Source organism: Manacus vitellinus, unplaced genomic scaffold, assembly GCF_001715985.3.
Source record: "Manacus vitellinus isolate BGI_N305 unplaced genomic scaffold, ASM171598v3 scaffold_7_pilon, whole genome shotgun sequence".
Classification (NCBI taxonomy): domain Eukaryota; kingdom Metazoa; phylum Chordata; class Aves; order Passeriformes; family Pipridae; genus Manacus; species Manacus vitellinus.
In genome coordinates this window covers 5,547,149-5,569,394 of record NW_021940813.1, presented here as the reverse complement: position 1 = coordinate 5,569,394, position 22,246 = coordinate 5,547,149, and the positions used below count along the sequence as shown (strand labels likewise).

Here is a 22,246-nt window from a genome sequence, read left to right as displayed (position 1 = left end):
TTCAATATGTAAAGAGTTCAGTCATGCTAATGCAGGAAAAATCAAAATTTAGACTTCGTTCTGCTCACATGCAAACACAATGTCCACGAGTAACCAACACCCCATAGAGTTATCTCTGAAGGACAAGAGTTGCTGTTCAGGAAAAATCATCATTTGATAAGTGTGTCATATTTATTTAGTTTTTCCTTTTTGATTCAGAATAAATAATTTTATATAAATTATGTGAAACAGACTAGTTATTAAGCAGATTATTTATGTTCCTCATTTTTCAAATTTGACCGGTTTTAGCCATCTAAGAACTACACTAAAAAGACCTGACATTTCTTTTGCAGGCTTTTCCTGACAATTTAAGTCTCTCTACCATGCTAAATTCAAAGAGGTTTTTCCTCTAATTTCATTTTTTTAAAAATTTTAGTGGATTACTTCAGGTTTACTTATCATAAACCTCCAAGGTTATTCCAGATACAAAACTAGACATATGAACCCTTTACAATAAGGTTTTGGATACTTCTTTTAACACTGTCACTAGATAAATCTAATTGGTTCATATGTCCTAGGTAAAAATTGAAATTTTTCTGTATAGGTAGACTCCACTGAAAACAATTTATAAGTTAAATCCTGTTTTAACTGGTTCTAGATAGCTCTCTCCACTTTATCTGCGTCTGATTTTTGTGGAAAGCTGTAAAACACTAACACATTAAGAAAATGTTGCAACCCTATTACATTAAAAGCTCAAAAGGATGCAAAAAGGCAGACATTTATATTCATTTTTACTCAGTGAGGAATAGCTTGTCCTTGGAAAGGCAATGCTTCTACACTTTCTTTTTCTGAGGAAGTTATTAATCCGGAGTTGTTACCTTTAGGTGGCTACCTTATAACCCTTCTCCACATAAGGGTTATACTTTTTCAATAAAGGTAATCAATATGTTCAGCTTCTAAAAATGCTTTTGCATAACATGGCAGGATAAACTTGCTCTCAGCTGCCATTTTATGTACATGAACATACCTGAGGAACCCCAACATTTCAATGAATATTTATTTAACGTATTCCACATAACGTTGCTTAAAAAAATATTCTAATATTCCTCAGTCTTTAATCTTGTTCTTAAAGGATATGATGTTACAATTCCCCTAGAGCACCTTTCATAAATTCAGTGTGCCTTACATTTTGTATCAAACCTAAGTCATGCAGAGGGACAGTACTTAAAGTGACATTGAAGATTGCATTACTTGGTATATATAAATTTGAACTGAGGTATGAAAGTGATGCCCTTCAAAATGCTGCAATTTAAAATGAAATGATAATGCTTTCATGTGTAAATATGTACCTAATATTGATTTAATTCAAAATTTTCAAGTTAATATAGTACCTACAGGCAAGCCTGGGGAAGAAGTGTGCTCTACAAAAGGGAAGTCTGCAAGATGAATTAAAGTTCCTTTTCTTCAGGACTTGTCCTAAACTTGACAATGACTGTATCTCCACAGCCTTTTCCACTCGGGAAAATTTGGAAACTGAAATTCGAACAATTTTCTAAAATGCAAAATGAAAACCACATTTAGGCCCCTGGAATTACCTACTACAATGTTCAGTAGCACACAGAGCTCTGAAAAAGTGTCTGACCTTTCATAAGACAGAAATCCAGAACTTCTCTTTTTTTTCTTCTGCCTTCAAAGCCATCTTTTCAAATGAAGATCACCACCTAACAGTGGAAACTCAGATACCACTAGCCCATGAAAGATATTCCCTTTCCCTAAACTTTCTTCAAAACTGTAAGGAGAAGAGAGAATTTTAACACCCCAGACAGCTTATTTCAAGGAAATGGATGACTAATGCTGTAGCCATCTTCCATTTTTGAAGCTCACTCTTCCATACTATTAATATCACCACAGCATGATGTTCTAACACCATTTTTCAGTCAGACACCTTTACTCCATAGACACTTTCTCATCTCCATCTCCCAGGTAACAGCTTCAAAAAAATCATCCAGCAGATTTGCTGTGTCCATGAGATTTGGAAGATAGAAAAGATCCCTTCACCTCAGAATATTCTTGATGTCCTTCATAAAATCTCAAGACCTTAATATGATCATGTCACAGCCCTCTCTTATTCCTTGCAGTCTGATGAATAAAATGTAAACATGGCAAAAATTGGCTATTCCCCTTCTACAGGGGCTTTTTTCACTCTCCATTTGGGTTATGTTCTACACTTATCCAGGGAATGTACTTTTCATGAAATGTAGCCTAGCCCGCTATCAGCTGTCTACTGGTGACACACAGATCTATCTGCTGGTACACACTGGGACACAACTCAGGGTCTCATCTTATTCACATCTTAAACTCTTTCTGATGAAATCATGGAATAGTGGCATGGAGAATAAACTCAGAGCATATGACAGTATGCCATGCAGATACCAAGTGCTCATGACATTAGTAAATACAGATCTGAAACACGAAATAAAAAAAAAAATCAACAATTACACAGGTAATAGATTTGGCATTAGAATCTGTCTCCCCTCACCTCTTTTAGCTTTGCAGGCAGCATGACATATGTGAACATAAAGTATGCAAAGCTTAAGGAAATTCCAAATGCTGAACAGAAATTCAGCGTATTTAGCAACATAAGAGTCAAAATCTCACCATTTTGGGTTTTTCTTGGCAGGGGGATGGGACAGGGTAGGGAAGGTAGGGAAGGGAATATTCTGCTTTACTAATAGCTGGAGGAATAAATTCTGGAGGAAAAAGTTCAAAAGACTGTCACAAACCTTACCAACATAGGTCTAACACAGCAACTAAATGTCTTTCTGTGTCTTCTTCAGTAAGAGCATGAAGCCACACACTGAAAAGAACCTCAAACTTTCAGGATTAGCCACTGAACACTCACTGAAGAGGTGGGATGACAGGGTCATTTAGGAGATGAACCAATCTACTACATAAGCAATCTGTCATCAATAGACCATGGAAAATAAACTTGGTAGGCTTCAAGTACGATGGTCTGTATGTTTGGGAGCGACCTGCACATCACATATATTGTGTCACATGGCTTTCTCAAAACTCTGCCTTTAAGGTACTATCTCATTTTTTAACTGCTGGCTCTATTATTCTTCATTTAGATGATTGTCATGTCTCAGTTGGTTAGCTCAAAATCAGACTGTCATCATAGGAATCTTTGTGCTAATCTATGGGAAGATGATATTTTTTCAGTTACTGCATTATGGTTTTAGAAGTCTGAATAGCAAGGAAGAAGAACTAGAACTTTTCACTCATATGAATAAATTCAATATAATTAGAGATTATATAATGAAGTGATTGTTTAGAATACTAACACACTTTTAAAATACTGTTTAACTTCTAATGGGAAGATAAATTACATTTCCTTTAAGACTGTTATGTGATTATTATAATTACCTTAGTTCAGAGACCTGGCAAAGAAAGAAGCTGAGGTTAAGTGGAGGAAATACTTAGGATAATCCAGTCTAAGAGTAGAATAAAGACATAATTCCAAAGGGCAGAGAGACAAGAACAATTCAAGGAATAAAAAAATAAAATAATAATAAGAAAACCCCCAAACCACAAAATAGCTGATTGTTATGCAATTATGAAAAGATTTATGAAAACTCAGAAAAACTAGTACGACCGGTATGAATTTGAAGTTCAGAAAACAACTCTTGCTAAATAAATAATTTTCTTTTCCTTCAGGAAGATTTTAAGGAAACACAATGCTTACAAGCTTCACACACACCAAGATTTGTACTGCAAGTAACCTCTCTGTCTCTGATGGAAAGAACAACAAATGGTGGACTTCAGAACATGCAAAAAGTATCAGTGAAATTTGACAATGGCAAGGGTAGGGAAGAACCAGGACAGATTACCTAGGTCATGCCATCTTCATTAGTAAATAACTTCGAAGAATATCCTAGAGGAATGGTTGTAAAAATCCTCTAGGAAATAAGTTATATCTACCAGGTTATACCTGACACTCTCACGTTCCACAAAATGCCTCAAACCCCCCTCATTCACAGCCTTAATCTGCAGCTCACACAAAATTAAATTCTTGGCACTTTGTTAACAAACACAGAGCTAGGACTGTGCTAAACCAACAAACACAAACAAGTTATGTACTAACCTTCCCTGCTTCCTCTTACTTCACATAACTTTTAAAATTACTCAAATTCTTCAAAGGTTTTTTCCTAAAGAACTACTGTTTTTTCTCCATTTGCCGTATCTGCCTTTATTTCTATTGCACATTTTAAGAGGGTATAAACTGTGAGTTATGCTAGGAAATCACTTGCCAGGTGAACAGCTTGGGTAGCTGTGTGACACAGACGTTTTGACATGTCTGAAAAGGCAAGAGCCAGCTCAGAAGTTGTGTATGCACAGTCGTGGTTGATATACCCTTGGCACAGTACAATAAGTTACATCCAGAGGACTTCCAGTCATGAAATTCCTTAAAACAGCACTGAAGTGGTTTCCTCTTCCACGTCAGAATGAAAAGAAAACAAATAAAATCGATTATAAATTTATACATTTGATACTTATATTGCTCCAAAGAGAGAAAATCTAATTGGTAATAGTTTGGGGGTCTTTTTCTTTATTTTAATAGGTGATGTCATATTACATAATTTACCTTCATAAATTTAACTTTTTGGCTACTAACAGAACATTTAACATCAAAGGACTGTAGTCAGAAAAATAAAATGTGAAATTAGTATGATTTTAGAATTGTTAAAATACTTTTATTGAAAAAGCACACCATAATGTGTAATTAATTCCTGTTTTCAACTCTTGTTTCAGTCAAACACAAATTATTGAATAAAATATAAATGTACATTAGTAAAACATAGATTACATAAGAGTACATTAGTTAAATATAATGCCCTGTGAAAAGCTAGAAGTCAAATAAACCCAAAAGACAGCAGTAAAGAAGCATGTATTCTTCAGTCTCAGAAGTCTGTTCACAAATATGCCTCTTATTTATTATGACAAATATTTATTGCAAAGGCTTAGCAAACTTTTCATTTTTAAGTCTTAGCAGCTAAGGCCTGTTAAAGATACTTAACAGTCCTCCAAGTTTTATGCTCTCTAGATGTAATATGCAGTGGTGAAATATATTTCATCTTCTTTATTATGAAATTCCAACTCATATTTTATTATTGTCAACATAACATATTAAAAATAAGCTTACTGAAGACAAAGGTATCCCAGTTTTCACTAGTGTTGTGTTACAAAAGCAAATAACTGCCCTTATGAGTTCCTGCACATGCAAGCAGCACAAGCCTTTCCTTTGAGAGGAAAATACCATCGAAACAATTGAATTGTAGAAATTACCTTGGAATTTAGAAACTATGGTAAAATCAATTGCATTATTCCACTAAAAGTTTGATATTGGCCAGTTTGGAATTCAGTAGCTTCAAAAAAGACCTAAAAAAAGGTGAGTGCAACATATCTTCATTTTTAATATAGAACTTAATTAATATTTAAATACTTTGCCGCTTTTAGCTACCAGGAAACTAATTTGACAACATTTCCTGGAATATACATAAATTTCTAACTGAACTTTTAAATTTGAGATAAATTTCATTTTATTATGTGAACCTACATGAGATTTCAGTGAGAAGACAGCTCACTTCCAGATAGAGTTGACTCTTAAATTCTCTACCATACTCAGGCAGGCTCAGCATATGCAGTTTCCATATAAAAACATGTTAAAAACTAAGGCTAAGAATGTCTGTTTCCTAAGTGAAGATAAACCAGAATTACAAAAAACATACTCATGCACCATACTGAGTGATTCCTGACTGCCATTCATTAGAAAAAAATTTATTCTGCTTTTACTGAACAAAAATATTTTTTTCAAAAATGCAGTTAGTATTCTAAAAATACAAAATTAACCAAAATCATTTTATCAACCCTAATAAAGTCTTATTGCAGCGTTTCACAGAAACACAGCTAGGCAAATGCAAAGGCACTAAATTTGACAAGTGTGTCTTTTTTTTTTTTTTTCCGAATAATCCTTTTACTTTAAAAGGAACTTTTTAATCAAGTTCATTGGAATGTGGATAACTTTCCATCCTAAGCTCTGCCATTGAGTAGGCATTTCATCTTATTCTCCTCAGGTAAGGCAAAATGGCAACACTGAGCAACACCACACGCACAGAAAAGGCAATATTATTCTGGGATAAAAAATATGTCTTCCCTGGAGAAGATATTAATAAGGATTTCTGCTGAACAATCAGGTCATTTTAGGAAAACTATGTTTATTTCTCTATACATCCATAAAATAGAAAATGACTTATATGAAATAGAATCCTGGGCATGATGATGAAGTGAGCAGATTTTCATTAGGTTTCAGAAAACCTATTGTAGAGTTGTGTGAGCAATTTATGTTTTCAATAAAAAAAGAAATTATGAAGTAAAATTCCATTAATCTTCAAGTAGAGGAGCTTTATGTTCATGTAATTCCATGCTAAATAAAACCAACCCTTCATTAATTTCATGGATATTGTCTGCCATGTTTACAGATGCTGAACTTAATCAGGTTGTTTTTACTAACTTTTCAATATATTGGTGGGTAAATAGGGTGTAGATAACCAATAAATCCAGAGAATTTAATGAAATTTAATTCTTCATAACATTCAACAATAATTAGTATATATATCACTTATACTATGAAAGAAGCAGCTTTCTTCCTAAATAGCACAAGTTCACTATCTTACCAGAAATGCTAATCATATTTTTATACTTCATTCTAACCTAAAAAAACTTCTTGCACACATACTTTTGCTCTCTGATGACAACATATAAAATACCATCTCTCTTTTGCCACAGTGGGAAACAGTACTTCCCCAATACCTATAATTTCATAATAATGCCAAAAGCAATTAGGACTCCACAGTACCCAGAGAGAAAGAAAAGGAAATATTTTGACAGAGACAGTAGAGACCACAACAAATAAAGCACTTCAAGGAACCAGAAATATCTATCCTCTACTCAGTAAAAATCTTTTGTTAGTTTGACAAATCTACCTCATAAGTGAATGTATGGGAATGCAGGAGTGTTCAGTGTCTGGGACAAATTAAAAGCCAGAATTCTGAATGGGCAAGTTATTTTGCAGCTGCTATAGAAGTAAAAGTCCTTAGCAAATTCCAGCAGCAGGCTACCAAGTAGACAACAGGATCTGAGATAGGTGAGAGTTTTATCCATGAAGAACAATGAGGTAAACTGAGAGTTTTACTAACAAAAAAAATTGCTTACACAATCACAGTCTTCAGGAACAACCTAGTTATAGCTTCAAAGTCAGACAATGACAGTAGCACACAATGCAAACTTGTCCAGTTATGACAGTATAACAGTACTTGTAATATAATACTAATACTAATAACAACACCACTTGGGTGGGGGAGAGGGTGCCCAATGGTAAAATAAAAAAGTAAATTAGATTGGAAGGAGAAATATGCTTTATTTTCTCCCGTTGGGAATTATGATCCCTGTCATCCTACAAACAGCATTTGGACTCAACCTTACATTTTAATTGATATTTCTGAATTGAGTATTTTTCAGAAACTTGCAGTAAATAAATAAATACACAAAAACTTTGCTTTGGATTTTGTGAATCTATTTATAAAATAGTTTAACTGTTGGATTGCCCTACCAGGCTCTGAGAATGTATATTCAGTTCTTTTCTCTGCTTGAACAACTGAACATACACCTTGAAGGAAACTGTTCTCACCCTTAGATGTTGCAGTAATTGGAATGTGTCATAATATTTGGATCCATGTAATAGATTCAAGTAATTATTCAGATAGGAAAAACCCACACCATATTGTAAAAGACTTCTTAGAAAAAAATCATATATTTGATTTGAACTCTACTTCCTCTGAACTGTCCTATGTATTAGGCTGTAAAGTTTGACTTTTTCCTGTTTTCTGGCTCAGGGAATAATTTCAGAGGTCACAGCAATTGAAGCAGCATGACAAAGGAGACTGACAGAGACCTTCCCTCCATCCTCTCCTCACATCATTATCTTCAGCCCCAGACATGCTTATACAACTGTGAGGATCTAGTAAATATTAGTGCTCTTTTTCATTACCATTATGTGCTCTCTGTGTGTTTATAATTCATTACTTGCTAAAGGGTAAAAGAATAATTGTTTGTAAGCATGATAAGGTAGGAAAGGCAAAATGATGACCTAGATAAAGGGCATGTCAAACACTCAAACCTAGTAACAAGGGCACAGGCTGTAAAGAAACTACTACTCTGTTGCTTATTTCCTATTTGCTTTCAAAAATGTTATGTTTTTATATGTCTCTGAATGTGTTCTGTCACACACTACTAGGAAGAGTTTATACCTGAACCTGTCATGTGAGCCCTATAATGAGCCCCTCTCATTATTTCTGCTAGGGATTTTGTTTTTCAGAATATTTTTTTGTTAAAAATGGGCTACTAATTGGCAAAATGCCATACATACACATTTGAGGTCTGCCAGACACGACAGAATGATGTGTTTCTCAGTAATGTAGTTTATAGCATATACAGACTTTCAGAACAAGCACAGTGCACATCACAGACACCTTAATTAGGTAGTAAAATTTAATCTGTTTATACGCAAATGCAATCCTACATGCCGTGATACCCAAAAATATACAGATGTACAGGTTTACAGGAGGAGTGACTAATTTGTGGTTAGTGCAGATGCAACATTACTTGCCTTCTCAGCACAGCAATATTAAAACACCTGCTGCATGAAGGATGATGCAGCCTAAAGTTCACCAGAAGCCTTACACTGTGAGCAGTTACAAATTGCTTTTGTTGTAAATTTTAAATGGGCTACCACACTTTGTTTGCACAAACTTTTAATTGCACACATACCATGCTCCACAAAATTCCACAGGTCCTTGAAGCATCGCTACATCTGAATGGTTTCAAAACAACATGTTAGTTTATTAGAGGAATCAAGCTGTTCTGAGTCTCAAAAGGGCACAAGGAAAATGCATGACATCTAGCAGACTGTAGTACTGCAGAAGGGCACCTACTGAGAAAGCCAGCAATAATTGAACCATCTTTTTGACAAAGGAAAAAAGCATAAAACAGTCTAATCCTTAATGTTCTACATATGCTAAACCATCCCCAAAAGCTTGGATGCACTAACATAAGTATAGCTGCAAATGCCAAAATGCCATTAAAAAAAAAAAGAAAAAAGAAAAGAAAAAAGCAAGCCGTGGTTGGTATTTTAAATTTGCAAATATGCATGCAGTTTACATGGGAATTATTTTCTTTGGGTAGTTCTTCTGAAACTTCATTTTTCCCCTGAAGAGGGAGACTCAAAACAAACTAATCTGAAGGTGGAGAAGACCATGCTTGAATATACAGTGTGCAGATTTGACTGAAAAATAGTTTTACACAATCAACATTTATGGGGTAGATAAAATTATTTTTAAGAACAGTCCTGCTAAAAAGATAGTAATTCCAGAAGTAAATATTCATGCAATTTATATCAGTTATATCTTGACTATATTAAAGGTATCATAAAGGAATCATAATATTTCATTAACACTGAATAAATCCTATCATTTACCATTGTATACTCAGTTCTTGTGATCTTTGAAAAATATTATAATGAATAATAATTTTAAAGCCTTATTTTAAATTTTGGGTATGCTGAATACTGTTTTCCTCTTAATCACCTTTAACAGCTGCTAGAACAAAGACATTATATCATTACCTTTCTTATGTGAGTACCCCAGCGTGCTACCACAGATGTTCAGCTCTCAGGGATTGATTTAAAGCCTGGAAGTCCAGGAGGACACAGGCAAGTATCATTACCTTTCAAAGGCATCAGTTCCTCAAAGAACCCACTCAAAAGCATATTTTAAACACAGTGGGAAAGGCTCTAAACTGTCAGAGATGTATCATAAGAACTACAATGACAACTTAGGTTAGAAAATGTCGCCTGTCATTGAAGGCCTGGTTGAAGGATAAATTAGTTTTAAAAAGATAATTAAAATAGGCTTTTCCAAAAGGAATGTCTGGCCTAAACACTTTGACTGCACATTTTCATCATGGCCTATTCAGAAGTAATGTATCTTTTTGATGTTATGCCTTTCAAGTACACAGCAATTGAAAAATTTGGCAATGGCATAAAAATCTAAATGCGTTCCATAAGACAAACACAATGGAAACTATAATCTTTTGATAAAGGGAATGCCTAGGGCAACCACAATAAAACAACAGCACATGCAAAATTCCCACACTGTACAAACAAACATCCTGCATCTGTAGTGCTCTGTGAGACATCACCACTGGCAGGAACATTAAAAATCTGTTGCTTAAATGCCAGCTCTGTGCTGAGACTTGCTGCTGGAAAGACAGAGAGGGTGAGGGATGCTGGGAGAGGGGGATTTTCAGTCTCAGTGCAAGCCTTAGCCATTGCAGCAACCACACCAACTCGACTCTTCCTTACAGGGGATCAGATTCCTGAGGATGCCTGGGCTGGTCTAGCAGAAGCTGAGCCAAACATCCTCCCTATTGCCCACAGGCTACACAGCAAAGGGCACAACACAGGGACAATTGTCCAAGGACAGTTCACTTCAAGAAGTTATCATGAACTCTGTAGCAGAGTAGAAAAATTTCCTCTGAGAGAAAATTTCAACAAGTGTAGGAGGCTTCACAGTATTTAGTGAGATTGTGAAAAAAACACCTATTAATGGCTAATATTTATTTATGATTTTAGCACTTTATTATATAGGAATATCTAAAGAAAAATCTTACATGAAAAATAAGCTGCATCTTACTTTCAGTCTTAGCAAACAGCCTTGTTTTACTTTTGGATCCCATGAGAAAAAAAACCTAGGACTTCTTCTCTTCAAAGACAGAAATACCTTTTGGAAAGAACTAAAACTCCATGTCAGTTTAGAAAGGGGAAAGCCCCTGTCACTACATCTGCTCTGCAGACATTTTTCTGTTTGGGTTTTGGTTTGTTTTCTTTTTTTCCCCTCTTGTACAAGGCAGTATAAAAAGGATTTGTCATGAGGAATCACTGTGATTTTCACTGCAAGGACTAAATGTGATTTTCTTTAAATACATCTGAAGGAGAAAAAAAAATCATGAACAAACTTCAGAATCATTAGGTTTTTGGAAGATCATAATGAGTAACTTTGATAGAAATTATATAAAGAACATATGAAAGCTATTCTAGAAATCATTATATTCTGCTACAGTCATACCTACAATTTGAAGCAGAAAAAAAAGGTAAAAAGGTAAATAAACACATATATAACTACATAATGCATAAGTATGTGTACCTAAAGATTATATTGAATGTTGAGGTGTGTATAGCAAGGTAGTAATTTCTAGTATGTTTAAAAGGAATTATTTCCATTGACTGACAGCAGGACAAAAACATTTGGTGTATTTGTGTTAATCACTAGAGACTTTTTCCTAACCTTATTCAGTTATGGACAACCTCATACTTGTTTTGGCCTATGATGATTCAAGTTTGCATATTCATTTTTTGTACATCCCAAGTCCACTATTTTCTGCTACAGTCACAGTAGCCCTTGGGATTCTCAGCCCTGGGATGCACTTCTTCAGTGTGTGATGCCTCTGGTCAAAAGCAAAGGGTTTGCATTCTACTAGTGGTGTGCACCTTGCAATTAATAATTCCTAAATCTTGGATATATCCATCAATCATTCTACTATGAAAAGTCATATAATAATTTTTATGTAAAAGTACTGTGAAAAATAGAGGTGTAAAAAAAACTGTGTAGGATAAAGACTCTGTTAGTTCTTCTTTGAAGTAAGTTCAGAAGAAGACTATCACCTATGTTAGATCAGATCTTGTTATAGCCATGATGATGATGATGATGATGATATTCCATCTCTATTTGGCTATTTTCAACAGGTACCTCTCCCACTTGCAGACATTATAGATGTCTAGTACAAATGAATCGTTGTCATGACAGATAATGTTTTTTACAATGACTAGAAGCACTTGGTTGATTTAAAGGTGAGATCAAAGCTTGCTCTTCCTAGGATGTGAAAGGGTATATTTTCTGTACCGAAGAAGTAATTCTATTATTACATGACACTGTATTAGGGAAGAGTCATTTCACATTTAAGTCCACTTAGGAAAGCAATCCTAAACATTGCTAGCAGTCATGTAACTTGAGTTAGTACAATATACTAGAAACATGTTACAGGTTACAGTAAGGCAAAGATATAACTCCACAGTAGCACAAAATACCAAAAGATGGCAACTGAAAGATAAGATGCAGTAATTTGACCCAACCATATATGAATAAGCTGTGCAGATTGCTCCAGTTACCAGTGAAATTCTCTGTGCAGGAGTGATTATATCCATGTAAATTAGTGCACAGTAAAAAAGGAACTGATTTGGAGCTGATGACCTGGCCCCTCTCAACAAGTTTCATTACATAAACTAATGTTTCATTACATAAATTTATTGTATTTTAATGTATTGAACATGTTCAAAAAACATTTTGAATTTATAAATAGACCAGTCAGTCTCACATTGTTACTGGGGAGCCAAACTGAGCAAAAGGTTTATCAGTAACAGTAAAAGTGGAATTCACATTGCATTTTCTACCTAGGAACAATGCCCTCAATTCATACTCGTGACAGGGACAGTACTGAGACATTCACTCACTTAAGCAATTTTCTTACTTAACCTTCTATTTTCAGCCTTCTCCAGTTTTGAACTGACGATTCTTAAATTTGCAAAAACCTCGTAAGAAAAAGTATTTAATTTAGACAACAGAAGGATAACTTAATTCAAGCTTTCAGCAGAGATTCAAAGATTATCTCCAGTATTTCCATGTACTTAGCATCACTCCTTATATTTGTTTTATGATTAATTTCTCTTAATACGTTGAAATCTATAATTCTCATCTCTACTGCACTGTCTTTATATATCACCTAATTCAATATCTGTTAAAATCCTTCTTCTGTAAACTTGCAATGATGTGCTGTATGAGTTTTAATGCCAACCAATTTCCATGTTGCTGTATATGAAAATTCATTGTAGGAGGCTAATGCAGGAAAATATTCTTGGACCTTGAAAACAGTGAATGCTAAATACTGATTATTTCATTTCTTTCTAACTGACTTCTTATGGACTTCTTCCTATTTCTAGCTCTTCTTACATCAGAATTTTAAAAAGCAGTACTGTTCAACACTTCTAATATTCCCATTAAATATACTAAACCGAAGAACTGAATCTGTACTGTCCTCACAAAACTCTTTCTTTTTAAATACAGATTACTTTTTCTTTCCTTTGGCTTTCAGAATCCTCTATTTAATATTTCTAGACTTCTTCTCAATCCCTGTTCCTTTATTTGTCAAGCATTGACTTGCTTTTTGCTTTTTTAATTATAATTTATAATTATCTGCTGCAACAGTCTTATCTGTATCATAAGCACTAAGGGAAAACCTTAAACCTTTGGTCATCTTATTTTCTATTTTATTTTCTGTCATCTTATTAAAACAACATTTAGCCATGTGCTGCTAATTACTCTCTTTCACTTCCATTCTAAACTCGTATTATCAACTATTTGCACAAAAATAACATTTTGAAAGATCTGGTTTTATACAAGAGCTACATAATCACAGAAGTAACTTTATTATCTTTTGTTAGTTTTAACTACAGATGTTAAAAAGAAGCAAACTGCAGACCACAAAGAAACTACACCCGTACTTGGAACTGTATAAAAAAAGGAATGTTTCAAAATTCACATGAAATATTTAGCAAAGAGGAATGTGGTAACAAATCTGGTAGATCAGAGAGACAATGTGTATTCATTCATAGGGCTCTGGCTTGTGAGGAAGAAAAGGGTGTGTTTTTTTAATACTCCCCAACATTAAGCTACTGGTATGGTCAGGGAGAGTCACTTCACTCCCCTGGGCTTCTGTCTTCTTCCTGCCTTTGCCCTGTCTATACAGATTGTAAATTCTTGGCATGGCTTCATATCAGAGATGGGATAAAAATCTCTGAGTATCTAGATATTATTATTTACAGATGTTAATAGACTACAAAAGAACAGATTTTCTGATATTCACACTGACTTAGCTCAAATTATTTATTTATTGATAAAATTAACTTCTAATTCCTTTTAGAGCTAGATGAATTCTAGTTTTAATCTACCTAGAAAATACAGTTATAAAGAAGACAAAGAGATCTCCAATTACAAGTTTTTATCCATTTCCTCAAATCTAAATATTGGCGAAAACAACTCCTTTTTCAGTTTAAAACTTTCCTTGATAGCTTTGCTTGCAAGAAATATGCTTTAGTCATTCAACACAATATGTGATAATTTAAATACATACCAAATTAGATATTAAAAGCACAAAAAGCATAGTTCTATAGGCAAAGTTTTACTTGCAAATATAATTAAGAAAGTGGAAAGAAAATAAGAAAGCAAACAAAAAACCTACCTTTGTCAACTTGGTGTGCACACTTGCAATCACAAAAGTATTTCTCTGGAACATTTAAAATCTCAGAAGTAATGCAGAAACTGTTTAGAATAAACTAGTTGGTGACAATATGAAACTAGGTATATTTTCTCTTCTTGATTTTACTGGAACTGGCCAAAGGATCATCTATGACTGACAGTTAAAAGGAAATTTTTTCCACAGTGGAATAAAGAGGAGCAATACAAATTTCAGAAATCCTCTGCTTTGACATCAGCACTATTTATATTATTGGATAGTTATAAAGAAAGCATTAAAAAAATTCTTCTCCTCTCCAACAGCAAGCAACAGTCAGTGACATTGTCAAAAAAAATAAAAAGAGGAGAAGAAAAACCAAGCTTAGCTTAACATTTCATAAAAATGCTCCAAAAAACATAAGAGAAGAATTTCATATATTTCTGGAATAAATATTTGACTTAACACTGTTTGTAGGCATGTGGTCTGGCATACTAAATTAAATTTTAATTTAAAACATATTATGATAAAATTTTATAAAAATTGACAATGAATTTATCCATAATAATAAACATACCAATGTTTGCTGCATCAAGAATTTGTGGTGTCTCTGTTGGCAATTTCTGAAGTGTCTGTTTACCATCTGTCTTCTCTGGTGAGCTGTTGCATTGAGACTGCTCTTGGTCTTCATCTTGAGCAACAAATGAAATTACTCCTAAAACAAATAGATACCAGGTGTTATATTATCCAGGCATTAGCTTTAAAAAAAGAGACTGCCAGACATGTACGAGCATCTCCTCAGTTCAGAACTAATAAAAAAATGAAGTAAAACTTCTACTCCAGGTGTCAGCCATCCAATTATAATTTATGGTATTTAAAAATACATCTTGAGTGAGTACAAGGAAATTCATCATTTTTTCTCCCCAAAGTGCTTTTCTACTTACCTGAACAGATCCGTAATGAGTACATGGAAAAAATCAGTAATAAGAAATACAAGCACACCCACTTCATAAATATTATAAAATATAGTGGTCAATAACATTATTTTTTTTCCAGCTCAATTTTCTATGCATAGTCTTGATTCTTTCTGTTTGGTTTGTGTTTTTTTGGGGTTTTTTTGTTTGTTTGGTTGGTTTTTTTGGGTTTTTTTGGTTTTTTTGTTTGTTTTGGTTTTTGTTTTCTTTTGTTTTGTTTTTTTTTTAATCAGAGTGTCTCATTCTAATGCTATAAGACAATGAATGGAATTGCTAGAATATTCCTCTGGATCTGGTTTTGTATTGTATGTTAAGTTGTAATCAAGTATTTCAGGAAGACAAAATACAGAGAGACTGTAAAACCAGGATTTTCAAGTTGCCACTTGATAAAAGTGTCTTATTAAAGGCTTGGGAATGGAACTTTTAAAATTTGAAATGGAGAATTAATATGAGAGTCACAGAACAACTGGATTTGAAAACACCTACATCTCATGGTGGTTTTTGTTTCTCCAGCTTTGAGTGGGATGGATGTGTGCCAGCAGGATCACATGGCAGAGAGGATGTGCTGTGCTCCCTGAGAAGCTGAATTTAGCACCTTTCTAGCTAATGGAACAGCTGAAGCTGAACAGCAAGGCTCAGGTGGGACCTGGGAAAGGGAGCAGCAGTGAGGGTAGACATGGTACCACACAGGTCACACTTGGCTCAGGAAGCTGCTGTGACTTTGGCAGCCAGGACCTGATCAAGCCTTCTGAACATACACCTGTACACACCAGTCTCATTTACAGTTCTTGAGGATCAACTTTTTTCTCCCCAGACTTCCGAAAAAAAGCTGCATGGAACGAGATGATCTTTAAGGTCCCTTCCAATCAAACCATTCCATGACTTTTCTTTTTAGGAGGGTTCAACCTTAATCAAATGGCCTCATGATTACTTTCAATAGTAACACTGTGCCAGAATGATGTTGCTCTTAGAAAAAAAAGGCAAATAGAACATAACTGAAGTCAAATGTTACCAGGAAGGCTTGAAAAACACAAAATTTGTTCATGATACTCTCACTGGTAGCTACCTCAGGTGGCAATTTCAAAAAGACAGACACTGACAAATTATTTCTGCTAAGAAGGATTGAATTACATAATTACAGGAGAGAATCTCTTTTTCTTTGAGAGATAGCAACTGGGTAGCACAGATATATACACCAAAAAAATGGAAATAGGTTTGTATTTAAATCCAGAGGAACTATATAAGTTTAAATTTAAAAACATTAGAATTCCAAATTTTCTTCTGTTAAGAAAATTCTATAAAAATACAAATAAATGAAACTAAGAATAAAATAAAAAATAATTAAAACCAAAACAAAGCGTTTTAAATGAAAAAGTTACACAAATTGATAAAATTACTCCTAGTTTATAAGCCAGAAATTGGGTCCAAATAGGTAGAAGAATGATTGCAATTTAAGGAAACTATTGAATTATTTTTATTTTAATCTTGAAAGATAAGGTAGATGTGTAAGAAGAATTAAAAAAAAAATTATGGAAAGCTCAGGGGAATGATATCTGAAGAAAATACTCAAGGTATATAAATATTGATGTAAGAGGACATATTTAATGGCACTAATAGCTAATGGATCTTAGGATAAATACTGACTAGTTAATCTGACTTTATGTCTCAATATATAATCCTAGTATTATTGTGGTCGATTGAAGCACAATATTAGAAGAGAGAAGTAAAGTGCAAGAGAGAATTCATTAATTTTAAATATCATCCTTACTATCAATATGTTTGAAAGATATGAACAACTATAAGAAGCTGAGTAAAAAAATGCAAAATTATAGCTTTAAAGTTGATAAAAAAGACGACGAAATGCTGAAAATCAATACATTCATAAAGACTTCTTACAGTAAATAATACTTTGTTAGAGTTCATTTTAAAATTTTTGAAATTTTTCCTTATAGTTCTTCCTTGCTGTGAGAATGAGGGATTTTCTTTACCAATTGTCTGTATTTCAGAATCATGTACTGTGCATATGTGTGTGTGGGAGAAAGAGGGGCAGAAAATGAGTGATCAGAGCTTTAAGTAAGGAAACGGTAAAACAAACAGTGCTTTGTTTTTCCCTGCCCTGCTCTCAAAAGCATCAAAGTAATGGGCTGAGCCACTCTGAATAATTACTTTTTATTTGCAGCAAATATTGGAATGCTTGAAAAGTTCCAAAAGCATAAATCGCTAACGCTCAAGAATATTCCAAGAGCGCGTAGAAGAACTATGGTAACTAAAAACTACTTGAACTGCTAAACTGCTGTCCTGATAATCCAGCAGTGGCATGATCAAAAAATCAGTGAAGAATTGAAGTATAATCACTGACACTCAATTTTCCCTCTTTATGGAAAACAGATCTCAAACAAACAGAATTAATAGCAATGAGGTTATATTCTTGATCGATAAAGGTGACTGAATCGATGTAGTGAATTCAGATCTCTGCAAGGCTCTCAGTTAAATCTGTCAAAGTATTTCAATAAAGAATAATGAGTTTTACTACAGATGGCATACAGTTTATAACTCAGTTTATCTGCTTAATCTTAAAATATTCATAAATCGTCTTTCATAATTTTTCATGGGCACCAAAGTATCTACCACTGGCTCAAAGCTATTTGAATTTTTTATTAGGGAAAAAAAAAATCATTGTTGGCAAGAACTGCAAATAACAAAAGAAAAGAGTGTATTAATTTCCAGTCAAATACAAAATGCAGAATCCTTATCAGCGAGGACAGTACATAGTATTGCTTGAGTCTATAAATTAATGCAGAATATTTTCCTAGGAAGTATTCCTAAGAAGAATACTCTCCTGGTTTGAGAGTTAATAGTGCAACCCAGTGAGCACTAGTGGAGATCAAGATAGTAGACGATACATAAATATATTAATTTATTCAAATTATGGGCTACAAAAATATTCCTGTCAAAAGATGTTTTGCAGGATGGGATAAAAGAGTTTTATACAATGAAGAAGAATAAAAAGTACTTAGTGCTCTATAAAGTAATAAATAATACACTGAAAATGTGTAGAAAATGTATCAAAAATGAAAGATTTAAAATAACAAATAAAAAAAGCAAATTTACATTTTTCTCATAAGGTTCTGCTGAGCTTGGCTTCTGTGCTATGAAAGGGCTTTGACACAGGAAGTTCTGGTCTTTCCACTGTGAATCCCCCCCTGTCATCCTACAGAACCACCGTCGCTTACACTGACTTCATCAAAGGCAGTGGTATCTCATGTTTCCTTATTGACGCTACAAAACAGCCAATAAATAATCATTTGTTCACACACAGCTGTCCTCAGATGTTTGAGGTTTCTTCTTGTATCCAGTTGCTCAGTTCTGACTCCTTATGTCACACATTACACAACAATGTAACTTGCCAAAATGTCATGGCTGACAATTTTCGAAGCATACACTCAAAGTCAAACAAAACTTCTTGTACATCCCAGAGATACAATTCCCACTGATTCAAGTGGCCACAGAATTATGCCATCATCAACTATTTTAGAAAACATTTCTCAGCTCTCCTTTAGCATATATATAAGACACTAAACTTGCACATATAGGATGCTAATTTTGCCGAAGCAATAATACAAGTATTCCCAGAATTATACTGAAAATGAATAATTAAAATTTACATAGATCAAGTTTTTCTTTTTGCTGATACATCATTCCATTAAAAGCTTTCTTGGTCAAAACATCATTGCAAATTTCCTAGCTTTACTATCCAGTGTTTAAACATTTCATATAACTACAGTCCGTGTATTAATATCAAAGCTTTGTTTTATATTGCTTGAGATAAGATGTATCCCTTTAAAAGGAGGCAGGCTGATTTATTTCCCAATAAAATTGTAATTGCAACACAACATGTTAGACTGACTCATTGGCTATATACTACAATACTCCATCCATGAACACAATTAAGAAAGCAAGAAATATTCTATGTTTTCCTTTCTGTATAATTTAAATGGAGTATTTGAAATATATGTGTTGTACATGATTATTTTCTGCTCTAGAGAGATGATAAAGGTCCACAATATCCCAGTATTTTAACTGGAAACAAGAACAGAAGGCTATATCATCACACAAATCTGAAAAGATATAGAAATGTTTGGGTTTGTGGTTTAAATATACCAACATGAACTTAATAAAGTCTTGGGAGTAGGAGAGGTTTTTTATCTTTTCCTGTTTTGTTGGTTTTGGTGTTTCTTTTTTTTTTTCTAGCCAACAAAATCTATACATAGTTGCTGCCATAAAAAAGTTTCACAGAAGATATAAGATAAACTAAAAAGAGGAGTGTAATCTATGTATGCTATAGCTTTGGCCAATTTTTCTTTTTGCAGTTTTCTCCTGACAAAAAATGATATTTACTGTGGGTTAGAACAAACTTTATAATCTCTATTTTGCATAGGAAAACCTCTACAATGAGACATATAAATTCTAAAGACTTTCTGTGAATCCTACTTACTACATGTTGGTATACTGGGAATAATGAATTGTTCCCTGCATCAATGAAAAAAATTCAGAATCAGCTCTAAGACTCACATCTAGGAGAAAAGAGTAAGTGGCAAATCCCGCTGTCAACTATGATTCACAAACTGGTTTTTTAGCATTTAATAAAGAGGTGAATTGTTTTATTTACAATTCTCACTGTCTCTTCTTAATATGCCAAAGAAACTACAATATGAAAGGGCTCAGGAGCATGTAGCTCCAACTGCACTAGGATAGGTGGAAAATGTATGCCAGGAATCATCCTGCCAGGTGGTGGCACATATGAACAGAGGGGCTCTCCCTCAGTGAAATCCAGTGACTCAGCAGAACCATTCAGGGTAATCAAGCAACCAGAAGAGCCTTCTGACTTTGTCATTATTACCTCAATTTAGACTCATTTTGTCAGGGTGTCACAGGTGAAGAGGAAGTGCTCAAAGCAAAGGTCCAGGCAGGTGCTGGAAATACAGCAAAAGCTACAAGAAACTACAGAGATGCTCTTCCTCCCTCATGTGTTTTTTATGATTCCATTGAAATTAGAGGGATCAGTAGATCAATTTGCAGAATTCCAGCAAACAAAGAAATGGACAATATTTTATTCTTTTTTAACACTGGTGTTTAAAAGAAAATATTGTTAAACAAACAAGTTCAATTCACTCATTTACAGGCCAGACTGTATTGGCATGATCTTCACCATCTCACTGAAATTGTCCTACAGTTGCATCTCACAGGCCATGGCCTGGAACATTCTGCCCTTTTTCCTCAATCTAAGCTTCAAAAGCTCCAACTAGCATGGAAAATCACTGCCTACTAAATATAGGTATAGTTAAAAAACTAATGAAAGGTGATACATAAAATTAAAAATAGCCTTTCCAAAAGCTAGATTTTTTTTATGGATAAAAGGGCGCTGACTATAACAAGTGTGTAGTTTTTCTGCATAAGACATACTCAAGCATCATGAGCTATTCTGGAAAAATTCTGATCTATTCTGTGGAAAGCAGAAACAAAAATTTGATAAAAGATAAAGCAACCTGTAGAAGATGCTTTATCAAGCCTAAAGGAAATTGTTCTATTACTTAGAAAAGAGATTGCTAAAGAATTTTACCTAATGACAGAATCTTGTGTGAGGTGTTTATTAGCTACAATTTCTGTGTTAAAGCTGTCATGCAGCTACAAACCAGCTGAAGCATATAATATTAGCCATTTATTGGAATTCTTCCAAATGGATTTTTGAAAAGAACTGGGCCCACTTTTAGCTTAGCAACCATAAAACAGCAAGACAGAGAGCAAAAGAAGCATAATTTTGCAGCTATATAATTTTACAGCTAAAAGGACTTCGAAAAATGCAGACCATTTGCTCAATACAACAACTTACACAGAAAAAGTTCTTTTATTAGAATTGATTTTAATATGACAAAAATAGTACTAGAACACCAAGTCTACAAAGTTTTATACTTATAAGTTAGGAAGTTCTAAACTTGAAATTATCCACTGGTACTATGACAGTCTTCAACTAGACATCTAAATAGTTGTTCTTTTTTCCTTGCAGGATAAAGTCTACTCACTCTGTGGATAGCTTTTGAGAATTGCTTTTTATTTTTAATCATTCAGAATGTTGGCCCCATGGATTATTTACTTCCTTCTAAACAAATTCACCAAGCTGAATAAAGAATACATTTCTTGGGGGTAAAAAAAAACCAGTTATACTTTACCTGTAGCATTTTGAACCTACAAAGGACTAAGATTGCTGAGTCCTAACTTGGATCACTTACATCTAATCTGGGTTCCTCAAGCTTCAGGCTGGCTGTTGAAAAGTCCTGAAAGTGCCAAAAATGCATGTATACATATATATATTTTTTGTTTCAATCAGCTTTGACACTAAAGTTTCACAGGACCTGCAAATTCTGCTTTGGAGAACAAACATGACTTCCCTGACTTGCACAGTGTAAAGCAGACAGACTTCCATTCTCCTTTAAGTCACAAAGTAAGCACTTCCTAACATGTTACCTTAGATAGGACAACTGGTAGTTAGGTTTATTTCAAACCTTACATCAGACAGCAAAATCAGCTGCTGCCTTTCAAAGCTGTGACAGTGGCCTCTCTTGCTTCCACCCCTCTTCCCTCTACAGCAGCTGAATGATTAGAGAATGCGCCCAAATTTCTGTGACAGAACCAAAACTGTCTCTGCTCCAGAGGAAGAATGAACATGACTTCCTGAGGTAGTGATTAAAGCAAGCACTGAGCCAGGGAGTGGATTGTAGATAGCCAGGCCCTGTCCTTTTCAAAGCCTAACTTTAGCCTTCTATGAAGTTATTTTCAAG

At 34.2% G+C, this 22,246-nt stretch overlaps 1 protein-coding gene across 1 annotated transcript in view; it reads right to left on the bottom strand.

Annotated features, from left to right (window-relative positions):
- The window catches only part of CFAP47 (cilia and flagella associated protein 47), a 271,684-nt gene that overhangs the window by 110,650 nt on the left and 138,788 nt on the right, over positions 1–22,246 (bottom strand). The window contains exon 52 of the mRNA XM_029964748.1: positions 15,014–15,151. Within this exon, the coding sequence (XP_029820608.1) occupies positions 15,014–15,151 (138 nt within the window). The remainder of the gene's footprint in view (positions 1–15,013; positions 15,152–22,246) is intronic.